Below are 21,783 nucleotides of genomic sequence, written 5' to 3' on the forward strand. Positions count from 1 at the left end.
AACCTTAGAAAAATGCATACCAACTGACTGAAAACTGTGTCACCGCCATCATCCAACAGATCATTATCTTCAGCTACATTTGTAACTGCCCTTTGTCGTTGAAGTTCTAGCTTGCTATTGTCTTGTGCAGAATACCATTCAGTCAGAGTTGTCTGTTGTTTCTCCTCTTGATAACGTAATTTGTTTCATGGAAAGAAGAAGAAAAAAAAGTCAGAACTAAACTGCATGGTATTCTTTCTCATTAATATTTCATGGTATAATTAACAAAAATATGTTTTTGCAACTTTTGGATAAGAACAGAAATATCTATTTTCTGACACCTGTGAATACAGATACTAACCTCGCAGTTTTTCCTTTTTGTATTTAATCATCTCTTTATTTGTATAGCCTGTACTTCTTAATATGTCTTCCAGGAACATTTCTTTGACTTCAAAAGGTCTTCCTGGTACTGAAAATATAAGTGGTAATATAAATATATATGAGTTACTTTGGATTTTCAGCTACTCACAAATACATACATTTTAGCCCAGTGGTCAAAGAACAGGCAAACCTTCAAAAAAAGGTAAATGTTTTGACTTCAAATTATACTCTATCTTGTTATATAAAGCAACAAGTACCGATCCTTTGACTGAAACACCTTCACATTAACAAACTGATGACAGCCCTACACGTGGAGTCACACTAATTTTTTTATTTTATATATATAGACATATATGTGTGTGTGTGTGTGTGTGTGCGCTATCTGAAACAGCTTTCTGTAGTCCTATGTTTGTCTGTTTCCTTTATATAGGACCACTGTAAAAATAAAGATTTCATTGTTATTTTCTGCTGACTAATGAACATAGAAATGTGGAAGACCACTAATGGCTCTGTGCAAAATCCAAACACATGAGCAGTACTGTTTTCTCAAACATGTTAGAAAACTATTGTACAGTCTATTTTTTGTCTTAGCTGTTCGTTAATGTAAACTTCTGATGTTTGTTACAGCACAGAAATGCTGTAACTTTCTTCTGTACACCTAGAAAAGAGAGGTGTATAATCTAAACTGCACACAAAAATTAGCTTAACTTTCTTTATACAAATGAAACAAATTAAATGGCTTTTCTTCTACTAGCATGGTTTGGAGGCTAATGTCCAATTTCATTTGTGTTGTTCATAGCAACAGCAGTACTATGCTGGAATTTACAGCTGAGTAGAGTAAATCACAGCTAGCTAATACACCCAGCCAGCCACAATTTGCTATAATCTGTCAAAATACTTTCAACTAAAAACATGGTTGTATGTTCAGGCCTTCCCCTCCTGTCAATATTTAATTCTTTATTTATTCTTTCATTTATTATTTGTTTTATTATTGTACGTGTTATGGACTGTTTGTAAAATTCTTATGTTTTCTTATACACCTTATTGGAAGCCGCCCAGAGTGGTCCACCAGACCAGATGGGTGGGATATAAATCAAATCAAATCAAATCAATCAATCAATAAATAAAATACTTGACTTCTATAAATGAAACTGATTCCCCATGTCTGAATGCACAAATTATCCAGGAGTAGTCAATCAGTGTCTCCATAATAAAATAATACTATCACATAGAAGTTCAATTTTATTTTGTTTCAGTATTAACATGTGTCAGCCAAGAAACATCTTCAAAATCATATAGCCATATTATGAAAGATCTGTAGTTCACTATATTGCACTTGTATTTTACTGTTTTTTTCTCCAACTGCCACAAGTATGACTGTCCTCTCACAGCAGCTTCTCAACAAATTATACAAATATATATTAACCTTAGTTTACTTTTGATCAATATCTCTAACTTTCCTTGAAGAATTTCCATTTGACTGCCTCCCCTTGACTCTCCTTTACCATCATCAGCCTTGGTATGCCATTTAAAGATAATAAAGATGTAAAAAAATTACATAAAACAAATGCAATGCAAAATGTTCCTAGATGTCTCTAATATAAGCTAAGTAAATCACCACAAAACTTAATTTTGTATATTTGACAGAAATCCTTGCCAGTTATTACAACAATTTGTTGCCAAGGCTTGTTTGTTAGTATTCCAAGTAAAAGACAAAAAACACACTTCAACTATGGATTCCCATTAGAATCTGAACTTACTATATATTACTGGACAGCCTGCAAAGTATCTGACAAACAGATTCACATCCAGAGCAGCACTAGAGAGTATCAGTTTCAAAGATGAGTGTTTCTGTAAAGTATCTCTTAACTTTGTTAACAGGAAATCACTGAAGCGATCCCTCTCATGGACTTCATCCTGCAACATAAACAAGCCATACCTCTTCTTAACACATCCTGAGAATACTTACACATTACAAAACATTTATTTTGCACATATTTACATTTGATTCACATTTACATTTTACATTACGGAAGTTTTACAAATTTTTACATTGCTACTTACATTTGGAGCAAAAATTAATATAGTAAAAAATTAATATAGTAAAAGTTCTAACAATGTTTCACTTTTTGGCTATGACAGCATATTCTTCGCAAAGATGCCAAGTATACATGAAACACAGGATTATGACATATTTATCTAGATGCTTTAATTCCAAACAAACTGTAATTCCATAAACTCCAAAAACTAAATACAACTATTAATGACAAGGAGATCCACTACAGAAATGGGATTTTGGTAAGTCAATGTTCCTGTAAGTTTCACTGATTCAATTGGATTTCGCTATTTCTATTTTACTAGCTTAAGGCTGTGTTAAATCATTTCTCCATTATCACAATGTTTATTCTTTCATCATCTTATTCTGTTTTCTTGCACGTAGCTGTTTCTCATCTTTACAACAAAAGGGATGGTGAATCCTTAATCACTGTCCATGGTGGAAGTATGTTCTGTGTAGAACTAACCATCTGGAGAAGTAAAGATTCCCCAGTCTTATTTATAAAGAGAATCTGCACATGTGTCATTTGCTTAACCATTCCCTTTTTCTGGCAGGCATCCTGGGACTGGGCAGCTTGTCCAAGGCCACTAATTATTATTCTTACAGTATGTTATGATTTCAATAAAGCTTATCTTAAAGCTCTGAAAAAAGTTAAGCTAGTTTTCACAGTTCAAAATTGTAAATTATGTAGATACAAAAGGAATTACTGATCATACTTACCACAATGACATGAGTTACTGTTGACAGTGCACTATCTCCAGCCATTAGTGTACGAAGCAATACACCATTGGTGCAAAATGTTAACAGTGTCTTTGGAGAAACTCTGTAAAATGGGAAAATCATTTAAGATTCCAAAAAATATCCAAATATCCATTTAAGATTCCAAAAAATAGTTAGAACTATCTGCATGTTATCACATATTTGTCAATTTAGGTTATCCCGTTATCCTCGTAAGATATCCTTATATACAAATAATACATACCATGTTACCCTGAAAATAAGACATGTACAACAATCTACATTTATTCAAATACAGTCATGTCATCTTCTTCTGGTTCCTGCACAATGGTGGAGAGCAGGGTTTCACTTAACTCGGGCTTATTTTTGGGGGTAAGGCTTATATTACAAGCATCCTGAAAAATCATACTAGGTCTTATTTTGAGGTTATGTCTTGTTTTCAGGGAAACAGGGTAGTGAATTCTTTGTTCTCATCAGTTTAGGTTGTTTCAGTAAATCATCTCAATGATGAATTTTCCATAAAATTCCTGGCCACCAAATGAATGTAAGATAAACAGCATTTTTAAATCCTCCAAAGTGCATTCTATATATGGTACCAGAAATGCAAAGACCCATTTGCTGCCACCTACTTTACTCTGGAAAAGGGAACTCAAAAAACCACATTCATGCACTTTCCTCTAGGAATAAGAGGAATTAGGACTGCCTATGCAGTACAATATAGCAATAATAATCCAAACCCATTTGGTTCCATCTATAATCTCTTGAATTAAAGGTAAAGGAGATACATGAGAACAAAGGTGTAAAAGCACAGAGTGTTTGATAAGTAGTGACTGACTACCCATCTCATTCTGAACTAAACAAACATTAAATTTTGTATTCCATTTTTATTCTATTTTCTTAATCCTCTTTCACAGTTCTCTAAAATATTTCTGCACAGGCATGGAAAAAACATGCATATACTATGGAGTACTGTAATCATCTTAATTGCTTTAATTATTATGATTTAATTTGTTACTATTTATCTACATTAAACTTGTTTTAATATGCTTATAATTTCTTTAAAATGTTGGATGATTCTGTTAGCCACTTTGAGCGCTTTTTAGTTTTATTTCTGCTGGCAAGGTGAGATGACAATATAATAAAGCAAAACAAAGGTTGCTGCTTAAAGCTCTCTCTGGACAGTATACACATTATGCAGGCTACACGTAATAAACAATAGGTAAAATAATACATAGCACCAGGAATATTGACAAGACCTGCTTTCCAGTCGGATCTGATAACCAATGGTCTGGCCAATCTTCTCTCTTCTTTCAGCAGCAACCCTTTCAGCCACAGCTATTGCTGCTAAACGTCTTGGCTGAGTGCAAAATATTCGACAGGGTATTCCATTTTTGTAACAGTCATCAAGTAGAAACTGAGGAATCTGAACAGAGAGGTGTTCTGCTAATTATGAGAAAAGGCTCAGAATTTCAACATAAAACCAGCAGTACTTTTAGAAGTGTAGGTTTAGGTACTGGGTTCAAGAAACAAGTCTTGCATTTCCTGAGCCTACTGAGAATTCTTCTGCCCATTCTTCTTGAAGCCAACCTACTGCCAATAAATTACACTGGATGAGACCAAACAAACAAATTCCAATGGCAAATGATGTGCTCGTACAATTTTTGTCCCAGCTGTTTTTGTTAAGAAAAAACTGCACATGGCAAGTGGATGAAACTGAAACATATTGTTGATAACTCTGACAATGCTGCAGAATCTCTATATTGCATGGAGAATTTATATGTAAATTTTACAACATGCATCTCTATTTAAAACATTTATATACTACCCTTTATCAAAATCCATTCCCATTCAGTCCAAAATACAACAATTTTTTAAAATGCATATAAACTGGACAGAGTGAATAAAAAGGTTTTGACTTCGAACACACAAACTACAGATTTAGAACAGAAAAAAAGTATATTCTCGATTCCATACCAAGACAGGTTGGCAAATTATGGTAGTTTTCAGGCCATTTCCTACTATTCCCTAGACTTGCCATAAGCCACATCAGCTTCTTTCCAGTGAAAAACCTCCACCTCATATGATTTTATTCACTGCTAAAACAAGGGGCAAGAAGGCTGTGCCTTGCTTTCTGGAAACATTTGGTGTAGCATTAAACTGTGATTTAGTATTATAGGTACGAGGCCCAATTCCAGAGTAGTCACAAAGAAATTGGGAAGCATTTGCTTAAATTTAGAAATGCAGGTTTACTGTTTCATTTAAACCAACAAGACTGGTTCATTTTATTTACATTTAATCTGACAAGCAACAGAAACCACAGGGTATTCTGGGCTTGTTCAAGCCGACAACAGACTGAATTAGATGCCCCCCCAACATCTCATATTTTCCCAGCCAGCAGTCCCCCTACACAAGAAGAATTAAGTATGCCACCTTCAGAGCTAGCATATTACATTTAATCTCTTGAGCACATATGTAGGAGATAAGTTTTCAGATCGTGCTGATCCGCAGTGTCCCTTAAGATACTGTATGTTCTTGCGGCTCCTTTCACACACAGAAAGCAGCCAGTAGGGCAGTGACAGAACCTTCCTCTGTCACAGCAGGCACACCTCTGACAGCAATCCTCCTTGTATGCCTGCAGAAACGAAAGTCTGTGCAATACTCTGAACCTGCCAGCTGTCCCCATCAAGAGCAGAGAATTGCTCTTTTAACTACTGCCAAGAATGAGGTCAAAAACAAAGCTACCCAAGTTCATTTCTGTTCGTAGATAAATCAAAGCAGTACTGAATTTGTAGATGTCAGCATATGTAAATACAGATATCCAATTTACAAAATATGTCCTTTTACAGTTCTGGTAAAATACATACCTGTGTAGTTTTTCCTGATCCAGTTTCACCCACAATCAAAACAACTTTATTTTCTTTAATAATTCTAACAATTTCATCTTGCTTTTCGTAAACTGGCAGAGATTGTCGAAATGAATCAAACTCTGATTCTCCACGTTTCACTGGGATTTGAGGGATACCATTGTTAAGTCGCCCACTTGTTTTGCTCATCTCTCTGTTCTCTGAGAAAGAACAAAAGAGTGATTTCCATGAACTGGGTATTAATCTACTGTGACATATAACAAACCACTGAATGTTGCTTAGTAGACCAGTAACAAACATATGATAGTTGAAAAGCCACTCCAGGTGACAAAGCAATCTACTTAAACAGTTGCACTGGCAGCTAACAATGGTGCCAATATAGAAGCAGGAAGAGAAGAGAGGTGTTGCTGTGGATTTTGGGCACTAAGAACAAGCAGGAATTTAATAGAAATGTTTAAGGCACTATCCACAGAAAAAGCTATTGTCCATAACTTTCTCTGTCCAACAATATAGCCAAGTCCTGTAAATCCCAGCTAAGCCTGGCATTAAAATCTGGAACATCTTAATGACCACAAAGCAAAAATCAGCAGAAATATAAACAGTCTAAACATCAGTGACATGAGCCACAACAGGTTTTTAGAAGACTGGTCAAAATGATTGCTGTCACTCTTCTTGTGACTAGATGTTCTTCCATATGGTCCTTTACACAGACACCCACAGTTTGATGGAGCTGAAGTTTCTCCAGCACAGAACTCCACAGTACTCAGTAACAGAGTAGAACTAGAGTTATCTTTTTCCTTTATATTATGCTTCCAGAATGTTTTCATCCACAGAAGGGAAGAGGAAAATTTCCCCTTATTAACTCTTCTCTCTGCAGACCCTCAAAAACTGCTCCTGACCACTGGGAAGCCTGGTAGAGTGGACACTGAGCAAACCAGCAGCCTCTTTTCTCCCTTTCACAAGTGGGAACCTCTAAAGAACTGCAAGCTCAATTGTAAATGGAAGACTTATACCAAGATAGGCTTTTCGTTCTTGTCAGCACAGTTTGTACTCACAGGCTAGCTCAGCTTTGCATATTTAACTGTGTCTAACATGATCAGAATTATCAGCTTGCAAAGAGGGGAGTAATTATTCTTCCCTATAAACATTTCCCAAAACCCCAAATGCCAGCAAGCTACTGCCAAATACCGAGGCATCTTAGCATAATGTGATAAACCAACTGAGGTCCTTATATTTAGGAAATCCTGGAAAGGATTGCCATAATTTGGAATTGACTTGGCAGCAGATGGGGAGAAAGCACTGGTCTTGGAAACATTTATTCATTTAAATTTTTCTATGCCAGCTTTCTCCCCAAAAGAACCCGATATAGCAAACTGCATACATGCAAATTTGTATGCCTCTACAATTGTGACATCATATGCCTTTTAACATGGCTCTTGGTTACACACTTCTCTTTCCATCATTCACAATTAGATCTTTCACAGAAGACACTCAACATACCTGCTTCAACAGCAAATACATTTCCTCTCTCTGTCTTCGGCAAAAGCTCTGTGCGTTCTTTGTTGGTGACAGGAAATCTCTGTACTAGGCTCCTAATTGCATGCTTTGTATTCAGAGTCAAATTACAGGTCATCACTGCATGTGCCAATTCTGATCCATCTTTTTTCTTCACAGTGAGATATCTGTTTGCTCCTTTCCTACAAAATTAAAATATTTCATATTTGTCACCCAAATGGTCTTTATACCAATAGACCAAGTAAGGGACCTAAGTAGACCAAATAAATGCTACTAGAAAATTAACGGTTTCAAAAAGTCTATCTCAAATTAGGATCCCGTTGTAAGTACCAGTATCAGTTTCTTTCAATTATCATTATCTTAAAACTGTTTAGTTTTTAAGTCTAAAATATGATTTGGTTGTTTTCCCAATATGTTTCAGATTTCCTCATTTATGACACAATGAATACTATCATAGCCTTGGGTTCACAGTGGGATACAGAATCAGCTTATTACTAAACATTACTATTATATAATACTATTGTTGTCAGCAGTCTGACAACAAGCTGGATCAGTTCCGCATACTTTTATAGCATTATATTACTAAACATCTGCTAAAAACCTATAACCTATGATGTGTCTTTGTATCAAAGGTAAATGCCCATCATAGATTCCATTTTAGGATAAACTATTCACCTGCATATTCCTTTTCAGGTTCTGCACAGAAAAAGACTAAGAACAGTGCCCTCTTTAGGTTGCTTTCTGTGTTTCTACATGACCACTGAGGACCCAGATACAGCAACCATAATGGTTTACGAAGTCCAACTAAGAACATAACTATGTTTTAAAAAGTCCAATTCAAACTGGTAAATGTGCTATTAGTTGACATATACTAATTTTTCAAATTCAAAGAAAACTGTAAAAATGAATTATCTTCTGTAACAGGGCTTTAATGATGTAGGAGACACCAAAACTTATTTTACAGTGATTCTGTCTAAGCTTCCAGTTACAAGCTTCCACCCCCTCATATGCTATAGGGATAACTAAGAGTTCACTAAGACTGCAACAGAATTAGACAACTAGCTTCAAATATCTCATATTCCAAAGGTTATTCACATATTTATCCTCTGAATGAATTTCCCTGAAAAAGCACTTTCCATTCATTTGCTCTATTTCAGCAGCAAGAAAAAAGAAAATAAAACTAAGAGGTTTTGTGTCTTCTTGTATGAGGCTTTGCAAATTATGATCCATTGTCTCCCCTACAGCATAATATGTTTGAATATATGGACTGTACTCCACCAGAGCTCACACTGATATAAAACTATTAAGACTTAAAGCTGGCTGAATACTTTTGCTTTGTTCCTAAAATAAAAAAACAGGCTAAATGTCTTATTTATCAATAACAAAATTATAGTACGGTGTTATTAACTAGGATGTTATTAATTAGAAAAACTGATTTCAATTAGCTTTACTTTCAAGCAGGCATCAACAAGTTTATAACTTTAAATATCTTTGCACCATACAACTTTATCTCTGAAAAGCTATTGAAATCAGAAACAACAGGATAACTGAAGTTGTATACCCATAACTGCCAATGTTTACTGCTGTTCTGTTGTCAACCTCACAAAGCATGGTGCAGGACAAACTGGTGTAGGCAGTGGCTGTATAAGTTGGAACCCATACATGGCCACTTGAAAGCAACATAAACTGTTAGTAATCACACAGAGAACTGTTGAACCAGAAACATGCACGCCCTCCTCACATGCAAGAAAGACTTGATACTGTCAGAAATGCGGAAATATGGAAAACTAAAATGTACCAGAAAGACTACTTCTGACACACACATGCTCACTCATGTAAATGGAAATATCATTATTATTCAAGATACTTACCCCTTACTTTTGGAAATCAGACCAAGAGACTGACTCAATCGGTGAATGAATGCTCTTTCAGTACTGGTCAAAGACGATGGAAATTCCATTTCTGGAGAAACACAGGATATATATTCAACCATCTCAATGTTTTTCTTCATGATGAAGCACAACCATTTCTTAAGAATAATAAACTGAGATTGCAGTCTTGAGCATATCCACCTGGGAGTCAGTCTTACCTAATTCTAAGGGGTCTGCTTTACTGTAGATATTTATCCTAGTTGGTCATGAAATTCAGAGTGACTTTGGCTCAGATATTAGTGTCATCTGATAGATGTAACCCAATGAATTTAATTAGCAATAGATTTTAGATGGGCCAAAGTAGGCCCTTCGTACAATGTATAGTTTAACATTTAGTTACACAGGGGATTACTGTCACACATTCCAGCAATCACAGTTTACTTGGCTTCAAATTATATTAGATAACAGGGGACACACTGATGAACCATTGTGAGCCACGTGGTGAACTACAAGCTCTCTCTCAAGATACGTACAGTGTCTAAGACAGTGGTCCCCAACCTTGGGCCTCCAGATGTTCTTGGACTTCAACTCCCAGAAATCCTGGCCAGCAGAGGTGGTGGTGAAGGCTTCTGGGAATTGTAGTTGAAGAACATCTGGAGGCCCAAGGTTGGGGACCACTGGTCTAAGAGACGATGACAAACTATGAGGGCTGTCCATAACTATCACTTCCTGCCTGTGAAACTTTTAAAAGATGTGGCTGCCACTGTTGCAAACAGTGTAGAGTCCTGTGACCTGGCAAGGCAATTACATTTCAACCACTAGGCCCTTTATAAGAACATTTGTGCATGGGTATATATATTTCCAACACATATACATGGTCTTGAAAACAAAAAGGGGTATTCCCATACTTTGGATAACCAAGGTCCCACTTTAATTTCTGGTTTCAGTTTCAATTAAATGGCCTACAGAGCAGCATGAAAAAAACCCCCAATCTTTTACTGCTCTAGACTCTAGAAAGCTGTCAGGTCACCAACAGATCAACTCAGATAAGCTTGGGGGTGGGGGATGCTTTGCTTGACACAATATGTTTCATCAAACTGAGCCAACATGGCCAAGGGTCAGAAACGACAGCTGTTGCACAAACATGGCAGAGAGACAGACAGAGGGAAAGCTGCTGCAGCATTGGGTTGGGATGGGGCCCATTAGTGAATGACAACTGTGCAACCACCATGTAAGTTAAAAATAAAGTCAGAAAGAAAGAAAAGTGTTCTAAATCTAAATGCACACTTGGGCGAAAGGTGAGGCCCAGCTTTTATAACATAGTATAACACACTATATGTTTATATGTTGTATGCTGGGCCACACATACAATGGGAGCTAAGGCTCCTGTACCTCTGCTGGCCACAATTAATTAATCTGGGCAAAGGAGGCTCCATAATTACACCCCCAATGAGGAGAACCAGCAGGGTGTAGTGGACCCTGTGTATTACTAGACTAGGACTCAAGGTAGCTGGAGTCACCCCCGGGCCTGACGCGCCCTCTCAGAATGATCCACCTCACAGGGCGGTTGTGAGAAGGAGAGCCCTACACGTTGCCTTAGGTTCGCGGGAGAAAAGGAAGGGTAGAAATCGAGTAATTAAAACAGCCCGCGCACTTAAGAGGCTGCTCTGGCTTGGGTTGCGGCTGCTCACCTAACTCTACCCACAGGGCTCTTACACGGCTGTGGTGACCCGGCCTGTCAACTTTCACGACGGCAACCCACAACAGCAACAACACCCCGGCGGGTCTCGGGGTGCTTTTAAGACGGAGGCACCCTGGAAAGGAGGGGAGGGACCCGCTCCCGTTTCCGAGCCTTTGCCCGGAGGGAGGGAGGGAGGGAGGGCCGCCGCCGTTGTTACCTCGCTGGTCCCCATAGCGGAACCGCTCCAGGGCGATGTTCACGGCGATCTTCACTTCTTCGTCGATGCGAATCTCCTTCAGCCCCTTGGCCCGGCCGCCACCGGGGCCAGAGGACGACGCCGACGAGGCGGAGGCGGCCGCGGGGCCCGCCGTCTGGGGCCCACCTCCCGGAGGCCGGGGCGAGACGCTGCTCGGTCGGGACATCTCCTGACCGCGGAAGAGTCTCCTTTCCTCCGCCTTTGGCCTCAGCCGAGCACGACGACGACGACCTCCGGCGAAGCCTAAGCCAGGCCGGAAGAACGCCTTGGAGCAGAGAAGGAAAGCGAAAGGAGGAGGAGGAGGAGGAGAGGCAAGCCCCGCCCACGAGGGTGCAGGGGGCGGGGCCTCCGGCTGGCCGGGGTGGTGTCATGGCCTCCTGGGCGGGAAAAGGGAGAGGCGCCGGAAGGGGCGGTGATGGGGGGGGAGGGTTGCGCTCGTCCTTCTGACCCCTTCTCAGTACTGTACTCAAGTTTGTACAGTATTTAAAACGTTACCAATCTGGAGCAGCCCCCTTTAGCTCTCTACGTGTTTTTTTCTTCCCCTCGGGGCTCTCCAATTTCGGGGAGCGGAGTGGCGGAAAGCTCTAGACGTCTGGGGTTGCACACGAGCCAAAAAGGGGAATAAAGACCATGAGAAAGTATGCTTGAATAAAACTGAATAATCTTTAAGCCGCTTCTGGGAGTTTAAACTGCCTTTCTGCTGCAAGCATTGGCAAGCGGTAACTGTTCTCATGGTGTTTTCCATTTGATTCGGTTTAGTCCTGCGGGCCAATTGCTTCATCAGATCAGGAATAGGCATCCTTCAGTCTCGAACCCTAATTAACACAAAACAGTGGGAACCTGTGTTGTTGACCATGTTGAACTGCATCTCCTGTGATCCCTAAGCATTGGTTCGGCTGGCTAGGACGCATGGGAACTGGGCTTCCGACAATATCTGGAGTGCCACATGTTCCCTATCCCTGTATAAAAGCCAGAATTATTGGTGGAGATGGGTTGTTTATTTTCAGTACAGTATTATTAAAACCTTACCAGCCTAGCCAATAAATAGCCAGATAAGGTGATCTCTTTACCTGTAATTGCTATACTGACTCATTTGTCATGTGCCTTCAGGTTGCCTCCGCTGTGGTAACTATATGAATAAGTAATGTCCAAAATGTCTGCCCTCAAGCAGCCTCCTTACAGGAACTTATGGTGGCCATATGAATGAACAATCTCCAGGATGTCCTCTCCAAAATAGCCCTGCTCAGCTCTTCCAAAATCATACCTGTGGGTTTCTTTATGGAGTCAGTCCATCTCACAGTCTTCTTTTCCTGCTACCTCCCACGTTTCCCAGCATTATTGTCTTTTCCAGAGAATCCTGGCTTACGATGTGCCCAAAGCAGGTTAGCCCCATCTACAACATTTTTGCCTGCAGGCTTTATGTGATCTAGGACCCATCTTTTCATCTTTCTGGCAGTCCAGAAACCAAACTTCACCAAATTTCAAACAAATCAATATTTTTCCTGTCCAGCTTTCACACCCATACATAGTGATTAGGAATACAAGAAGGTGGATGGTCTTGATCTTGGTCTCCAGTGGCACCTCCTTACAGTTGATGAACTTTTCTAATTCCTTCATTGCTGCCCTTCCTAATTTAAGTCTTCTGATTTCTTGGCTACTGTCTGCAGTAGGATTGATGACTGAACCAAGGTAAAATAATGAAGTTTTTCCACCCTGTTGTATGACTGTATTTCTTTTCAAAGTACTACTCTGCCACCCCATTATGTTGGTTACCCTTGGGTCTTAAGGGGTATGCTAGTTGATTAAAAGGTCTGGTAGATTCTAACATGGTGGTAAGGTTACACTAACTGCCCTGGAAGCAGGCTGTGCATTTGGCATTGGAGGACCAAGCTAGCTAACTGTAGAAGGGATCCTCTCCAGGAGGTTGGCTGCCAGGAGATGAACTAGCCACAACAACGATGAGCCCAACTGCAGTGAAAAATCATAGAATTGTCATAGGGTTGGAAGATACCTTGGAGGTCTTGTAGTCCAACCCCCTCTCCAAGCAGGAGACCTCATACTATCCTGGACAGATGGCTGTCCAATCTTTTCTTGAAAACCTCTAGCAATGGGGCACCCACAATATCGGGAGGCAAGCTTTTCCACTGCTTAATGGTTCTCACCATCAGGAAATTCCCCTTAATTTCCAGGTTGACGAGTTTCCACCCATTGGTTCTTCTTCTGTTCTCAAGCGCAATGGAGAATAAATTGATGCCCTCTTCCCTGTGGAAACCCTTCAGATATTGGAAGACTGCTATCATGTCTCCCCTCAGTCTTCTCTTCATTAAGCTGAACATACTTCATAGAATTTAGCTTCCAGTTCTCTTATCATCTTTGTTGCTCTTCTCTGCATCCCTTCCAGGGCTTCAGTGTCTTTTTTGTATTATGGTGACCAGAACTGGACACAGCACTCTAAGTGTGGCCTCACCAGCATGGTATAGATTGGTACTATCACTTCTCGTGATCTTGATGCTATCCCTCTGTTGATGCAGCCTAGGACTGTGTTGACTTTCTTGGCAGCTGCAGCACACTGCTGACTCATCCTTAGGTGGTGATCACCTAAATACCTCTCACAGGTACCACTGTCGAGCCAGGTACCATCTATCCTGTACCTGTGCATCTGGTTTCTCCTGCCTAAGAGCAGGACCTTACTTTGTTCAAGTCTGTCTAGATCCTTCTGAATGTTGAGTCTATGTTCCAAAGTATTAGCAAATCCCCCAGCTTTGTGTCATCAGCAAATTTGATGAGTGCTCTTTCAGTCCCCTCATCCAGGTCATTTATGAAGATACTGTATTGAAGAGCACTGGGTTTAAGACAGAACCTTGACGGACCCCACTGCACACTTCCCCCCACATATATGTAGTTCCATTGAGGACCACATGTTGAGTGCGGTTGGTCAGCCAGCTGCAAATCCATCTGGTAGCTGCACTGTCTATCCCATTTTGAAGTAGGTTGCAGTCTACCTTATCAAATGCCTCACTGAAGTCTAAATATACTATATCCACTGTATTTTTTGTTGGGATATGGCAAGATCCAACATTCTAACTATTGTGCTTAAAGACCTTAACTGTCCCGTTTATCAGTGAGGCTCTACAAAAGGGGGATTAATTGTTTTTGTCTCTCCTCTCAAACCCACACTTCACTGGTGCTGACTGACTGAGCGAGGCAGAGACTGTGTGCTTGCCTAAGTTTGTGGGCATTGCCTGAGCTGCCACCATCCTACTTGCTTTTTCTGTTTGGTATCTTTTGTTATGTAGCTTTAGTAGTTTTATTGTTTTCTTAGGATGTCCTGTTTACCTTTTCCTAAGAGAATTAGATAAAGATCATTACTTAAATTTGTCTCAGTGTCTCAATTTTTTCAACAAATTTGGTAGCAGAAGGTGGTTTTGTTTTTTCACACTGACAAACTACTTTTGAGACACTGGAAGTTGCTGCTGTATTTGAACTTTTAACAGGTAAAACACCTTCAGTTTTGGTTTAAAGCATATAAACATTTTGGTGCTAAAGCATATAAACATTTTTGGTGCTAAAGCATATTCCATTGGTTTAGACTGAAATTCTATGGGGCAAGCCTTCCCCAGGTCCTTTCCCTGCTTCTACAGGTGTTGAATTAGTAAAAGTAAAAATCAACCTGTATTAGTATGAACAAGATATACAAGAAAACTGCTTAATACACTTTAAGCAACTCCTAAACTAGTGTCTTGGATTACAAACAATGCATTAGATCAAAGTTTGAATTTGGCATGCTTTTGCACAATTAATGTGAATTTTGATGTTGTTTGCATGCTGATAATTTGTCAAACTTTGGCTCATATGCCGTTAGTTCGAGAGCAACACATGCAGCACTCAGGTCATCTGTCAGCCTCTTTCTGGTATCAGATTTGATATAATTCAAAGCTGCAAACAGCTGCTCACAAGCATAAAATGACCCAAACGGAGCAAGAAGAGCAATCCCAAGTGCATTCATTGACTTAAAATTATTTGGCAGAGAATTCCACGCTTTAAGGATTTCACTTTCAGAAATCCAACTGTGCTGTCCTTTGTCATCCCTTCGCACTCTGTCTTCTCCAGTGTTGCACACGGGTCATAGAATTTATTTTTCCAGATAAAGTTTTCTTGAAATTCCAATAGCTCCATTTCCAGATTTCTAAAATCTAACCAGTGTAAGCAGGAAAGATCAAGTTCTTCAAATTTGGCTTTATCTGGAAAGTAAGAAAACACAGGGTTGTCTCCATCTTATGGAACTGTGAAAATCTGTTCCTAAAATTCTCCTTTGCAGCTGCTACAATGCTAGAAAATTCCTTGTAGATTTCCTGATGGCTTGTAAGATTGTCTATAAATGTCAAATTTTCCAAATGCATGTTTAGATTTGGAAAATATTTCAGCTGCCCACTTTCAAGGTCTCTCTCAAAAACCTGCGGTTTTTTCTCAAATGTTCTGATGTCTCAAAACATTCTTTCTGCTGTTTTCCCTAAACCTTGCAGTTTTTTGTTCAGTGCATTGAAGTGTGCTGTAAAATCTGTAAAAACATGAGGTTGGTAAGCCAGGCCATACCAGTGAGCTGTGGATATTCTTGCTCCTTTTCAGTCATAAACAGCCTAATTTCATCTAAGCAGGCTGCAAATCTCTCCAGGACTCATCCTCTGCTCAGCCACCAGACGTTATTGTACATAAGTATTATACTGTGCTTGAACCTCATTGAAAAGTGCTTGAAACTGTAGAAAATTAAGAACATGAGCCCTGACCTAATTCACCATTTTTGTGACGTCTCTGAGGATATTGTCTAATTTTTTGCTGCTTTCCCTGGCACAAAGAGCTTCTTGATGTATAATACAATGAAACTGAATGACTGAATTTTGCTTCTTTAACAAAGAAACCAGATGTTAACCCCACCATGCAAGGTGCCCTGTCACTAGTAACTGAAACTATTTTTTCTGCTCTTATGTCTTGTGACAAAAACGCCTCCAGCGCAGCATTGTAGACCTCTCTCCCTTGATTTCTTCCAGGCAAAGACAACCGTTTCACCAGCTCTTCTCTCATGATGTCACCAACAGCATAACGCAAAATTACTGCTAGCCTTGCATGATTATTTATATCTGTGCTTTCATCACTTGCCATACGCAAGACTCAATCTTTAACAGTATTTTTGCTAATTTCATCTCAGAGATTTGTTGCATAACTTAGCCTTGTTTGGGAAATCATGAAAAATGGAATTACTCCCAGCCAACTTGGCCGTTTTGATAAAATCCCCATCGGAGAGGGGCTTGCCATGTTTTGCTATGCACAGTGAAATTTGAAAGCTGTCAGATGACTTGTTTTTGAAAGATAGTTGCAAAAACTAAGATGCTGGGAGCAATATTTCCTCAATTTCCTTTCAAGAAACTCCTTTCAGCTTCACCAAGTTTGGCAACACTTTTGTGGCTGGTTTCAAAGTGATGTCTGACACTTGATGTGTGAGACACAATACAGTGGTGCCCCGTATAGCGAGGTTAATCCGTTCCGGATTAACCTTCGCTATACGAAAACATCGCTGTGCGGGTAAGGAAAGCCTATTGGAACGCATTAAACTTAGTTTAATGCGTTCCAATAAGCGTGCAAACTTACCCCTCCAGCGATGTTTTCGCGTCCGGTGGCCATTTTGGAGCCGCCGATCAGCTGATCGGCGGCTCCAAAATGGCCGCCAGATGACCCGAAATGGCCCCTATCAGTGTTTTCGCGCCCTCCCCTTGCTTACGGAGGTCGTGAAAACGCTGCGGGGGGGCATTTCGGGCCATCCGCGGCCATTTTAATGGCCGCGGATGACCCGAAATGCCCCCCTGCAGCGTTTTCGCGACCTCCGTAAGCAAGGGGAGGGCGCGAAAACACTGATAGGGACCATTTTGGGTCATGCGGTGGCCATTTTGGAGCCGCCGATCAGCTGTTCGGCGGCTCCAAAATGGCCGCCGGTCGCCCCAATCGTCGCAAAGCGAGTGCGGCGATTGGGGCAGATCCGTATAGCGATCCCCAAAAAGGGATCGCTATACGGATTCTTCGTTAAACGGTGCGCTCGTTAAGCGAGGCACCACTGTACTTTCACTACACAGAATACATAACACTTTCCCATTGCGTTCAGTCATTCCAAATGACTCTGTCCAGGCCTCTTATAATGATCTCCCACTATCTGTTTTCAGTTTTGCTTTTTTTTTTTTTTTTTTTTTTTTTTGCTGTGCTTGTTTCTTTTGTGTTCAAGATCTGGAGTTTACAAAAAAAACACTAAATTTACATTTTAAAAAAAATGAATGAAGCACCCAGTACAAATTTATCCCTACCAAAAATATTATTGTCACATTAACACATTTTGTCTGTCTGGTTCTCTATTGATTCCTCCAGCTGACAATTACAGTATTTTAGAAAACAGTCAAGTGCGAAATGCTACACTGAATTAAATGCACCCTATTTATAAAGCTTATTAAGTACATTGAAATCCTGGACTTGCTTCCTCCAAAGTAAGCCACCCTCAGAAAAGCAGCTATATATAGGAGTGCAAACTTTTAAAGTGTATACCTTACATTTTATACACTACATAAAGTGTATACGCACATTTCACTTATTTGAAATGTAGTGTTCGAAAGGACTTTTACAGATATCATGACTTGTCAGAAAGATAAGTAAAGCAAATTAAGTGTGGACTGTCACTAGAAGCTAAAATAACCAAACAAAGGGTATTGTACTACAGTGGCATCATGAGAAGACAAGTTCACTAGAAAAGGCAGCAGTGCAGGACAAAGTGCAATGCAGTAGGAAAAGAGGTAGACTGCACATGAGATGGATTGACTCAATAAAGAAAGCCACAATCTTTTGTTTGTAAGACCTTTTGTTTGGTGTTGCAGTCAAAGCAGGACCAGGAGCAGAGAGATTGGGATTCAGATTTGGGGAATAAACTATGATACTCTTGCCTGCTTTGGGGATGAGAAATAGAGAAACACGATTGCTGCACACTTCAGACATCTAGTCCTAGGTGTGTCGGTTGTCTTTTACTAGGTGTTTGATGTTAGTTTGTTAGTCAACTGAGTTGTAAAGTTCATAGGTCTCATTAAAGGTGGAAAAAAGTTTTGAGATGATTTATCTTTGTCTCTCTTTTTTTACAGGACATTTTAACAGGTGTGTAAACTTTTTATATCCACTGTATTTGGGTATTACTTATTTCGACTTCTTGGTGCCTCCTATTCATGTTTTTAGCAGATGCTGCTCATGAGACAGATGTGAATGCCCTGTGAGAATACAGATGACAATTTTACAGTGTATTTATTACTATCTGATTTAAAAAACACCTCTCTTACGGGCCTAATGTTACGGTTGTGTTTCAATCCCAAATCCAGTTATTTGGGATTCAGTTCTTCTTGACTCAGTACAAAAGCACAAACCACATCTGAAAGACTTTTGATTGACTGATTAATAGTAAAGGCCCTTTGGGCAGTGTGGAACTTGCTTCTGAGTCAACCAGCACATACAAGTGAGGTGGCTGAGGCTTCGGTCTTCTCTCTTTAAGTAAAAACGCAATAAAAAGTCTGTACTCAGGGCTATCACACAAAGCCAGCCTTGCCATTCGCCCACCACGGGGCCCCTGGGGTCGGTACTGTACTTGGTTTCTGGCAGTCATTCTTAGCTCCTCTCTTCTTCACACCTTGAGGAGCAGCCAGCTCTTCAGAGGCTACAGCAGGCCAAAGATACTGCAAGTAGGCTGCAAAGAAATATTCTTTTGAAGCACCTCTGCTTCATTGACTACGCAAAAGCCTCTAACTGTGTGGACCACAGGAAACTGTGGCAAGTCCTTAAAGAAATGGGAGTGCCTGATCACCTATCTCCTGAGAAACCTATATGTGGGACAGGAAGCAACAGTTAGAACTGGACATGGAACAACTGATTGGTTCAAAATTGGGAAAGGAGTATGACAAGGCTGCATATTGTCCCCTGGCTGATTTAACTTATATGCAGAATACATCATGTGAAAGGCTGGACTGGAGGAATCCCAAGCCGGAATTAAGATTGCCGGAAGAAATATCAACAACCTCAGATATGCAGATGATACCACTCTGATGGCAGAAAGTGAGGAGGAATTAAGGAACCTTGTAATGAGCGTGGAGAGCGCAAAAACAGTCTGAAGCTCAACATTAAAAAAACTAAGATCATGGCCACTGGTCCCATCACCTCCTGGGAAATAGAAGGGGAAGATATGGAGGCAGTGACAGATTTTACTTTCTTGAGCTCCATGATCACTGCAGATGGTGACAGCAGCCTCGAAATTAAAAGACACCTGCTTCTTGGGAGGAAAGCTGACAAACCTCCACAGCATCTTAAAAAGCAGAGACATCATCTTGCCAACAAAAGTCCGTATAGTCAAAGAATTGATGCTTTTGAATTGTGGTGCTGGAGGAGACTCTTGAGAGTCCCCTGGACTGCAAAGAGAACAAACCTATCAATTCTGAAGGAAATCAAACCTAAGTGCTCACTGGAAGGACAGATCCTGAAGCTGAGACTCCAATACTTTGGCCATCCCATGAGAAGAGAAGACTCCCTGGAAAAAAAGTTGTTATGAAAGTGTGAAAGCAAGAGGAGAAGGGAACAACATGGTTGGACAGTGTCATCAAAGCTACTAACATGAATTTGACCCAACTCCAGAAGGTAGTGGAAAATAGAATGGCACAACATGTTCTGGTCCATGGGGTCACAAAAAATAAGACAGAATTAACTAAACAACAACAAAAAGATTCACCATTGGGAACACATGCTGTTGGCTTGGTCAGACCAAGTCAAACCAAGTTCCTCTGCTTTGATAGTCATGGTGAGCATTTCCCCACTCTCCCAGAATCCTCTGTTGAGATGCAAATATTCCCAATGATGTAGTTCCCAGGCTGCTAGCTTGGTCCAATGCTTTGATGCTCAGGGTGAGCTCTTCCCCACTCTCCTAGAACCCTGACACAAATACTGTTCAGTAGTACCATTTGTGTCAGTGGAGGGACAATTTGCATGAGCGAGATAATGCTGATCCAGGAAGGTTTCTGGCCAGACCCAGAAGGGCTCTTCTCATACTTATCATCTTATGTCCCAGGGTAAAGGAACACAGGGAAAGCTGATAACAACTTTGGATCTGAAAGAGATTGCTGTGCTTTTGTGAACACTCATCTTACCTTTGCCTCATAGAAACAGACTTTGCCAGGTTAATAATTTTTGTTGTTAAAACCCTGCCCAATTAGAGGTGAGGAACAAAACCATGTGCGTATACTATAGAAAGTAATACTGCTGTCAAACTATGTCCAACTTATTCATTATTGTTTCCAGCTGTCGGTGTGCCATACAAGGAATTTTGAGGCCTCTCTCTCCCCCCCCCTCTGTCTGTCTGTCTGTGTGTGTGTGTGTGTGTGTGTGTGTGTGTGTGTGTGTGTGTGTGTGTGTGTGTGTGTGTGTGTGTGTGTGTGTGTGTGTGTGTGTGTGTGAGAGAGAGAGAGAGAGAGAGAGAGAGAGAGAGAGAGAGAGAAATTGGCCACAAGGTGGTGCCAGTCCAGCAACAATAATTCATTGTTGAAGGTTCTCAGATTCTTGTTAGCTACATAGGGTTGTTCAGCTGGCCGGATAGCTCAGTGAATCACAGAAGCTGGATTTGGAGCCAGGGGTCAGGAGCTAGATTCCTTTGTTCTATTACTACTACTGTATATCTGATGTGTTATGTTCAAGGTGTCTGTCTGTTTGGATCCAGAAATCCCACAGGATCTTTGTCATTTTTTGACACCTTCTCTATGTGATGTTCCCAAAGGTTTTTGGAAGTAAAGAAAACTTTATACAGCAAACTTTCATTATTTTCTTTAATATGAATGACAATCTTAGTATTGGGAATATCAATATCCCTCCACATGTGTATATGTGTTCCCAATCAATCAAATTTTCTCCAGCAATTAAACAATTAATCTAATTCATTGTTAGATTTCTAAGGATATAGCCAAGTTTGATTTGTGTTATATGCCATCTAAGTTTTATATTATTCTCCCTTATTTTTGATGAAACTGCTTTCATTGGGACCTTTGACCACATGGTTCTCCATTGGTCTTCATTAATCTCCTGTCCTTTTTTTCCATACCAGTCTAATACCTCCAGTTTTACCGTTATTTACTAATAAATAAGAAATGAATTTAAACATCCAACATGAAAATGTGACATATGTTGATAAGTTATCAGTACTTGGAATTTGATTGAGTGAACAATTATAGCCAAGCACAAGAACAGTGGTGGCCCAGAATGGCTTCTTGAAGATAAAGAATTAAATATGTAAAAAGAAAAACAAAAAAAAAACCCTTTTAATTCTATAGCATCCAATTATGGTCCTATAGATTCTTGGTTCTGTTGTATGGCATGGTATTGGAGACTAATAC

The 21,783-nt window shown here is 40.0% G+C and overlaps 1 protein-coding gene across 5 annotated transcripts in view; it reads right to left on the reverse strand.

Moving 5' to 3' along the window:
* The window catches only part of YTHDC2 (YTH N6-methyladenosine RNA binding protein C2), a 46,605-nt gene extending 34,984 nt beyond the window's left edge, over positions 1-11,621 (reverse strand). For 4 of the 5 annotated variants that reach the window (XM_078386248.1, XM_020780024.3, XM_020780025.3 and 1 more), the window contains exons 1-9: positions 11,303-11,621; positions 9,405-9,495; positions 7,519-7,715; positions 6,019-6,218; positions 4,411-4,577; positions 3,137-3,239; positions 2,121-2,277; positions 341-448; positions 21-166 (exon numbers count right to left, since the gene is read on the reverse strand). In XM_078386248.1, the coding sequence (XP_078242374.1) occupies positions 21-166; positions 341-448; positions 2,121-2,277; positions 3,137-3,239; positions 4,411-4,577; positions 6,019-6,218; positions 7,519-7,715; positions 9,405-9,495; positions 11,303-11,507 (1,374 nt within the window). In that variant the 5' untranslated portion in view covers positions 11,508-11,621. The remainder of the gene's footprint in view (positions 1-20; positions 167-340; positions 449-2,120; positions 2,278-3,136; positions 3,240-4,410; positions 4,578-6,018; positions 6,219-7,518; positions 7,716-9,404; positions 9,496-11,302) is intronic. The other variant, XM_020780026.3, reaches the window with a different exon arrangement.
* Between the last annotated feature and the right edge of the window lie 10,162 nt (positions 11,622-21,783).

The sequence above is a fragment of the Pogona vitticeps genome, chromosome 2, assembly GCF_051106095.1.
Source record: "Pogona vitticeps strain Pit_001003342236 chromosome 2, PviZW2.1, whole genome shotgun sequence".
In the NCBI taxonomy this organism is placed as follows: domain Eukaryota; kingdom Metazoa; phylum Chordata; class Lepidosauria; order Squamata; family Agamidae; genus Pogona; species Pogona vitticeps.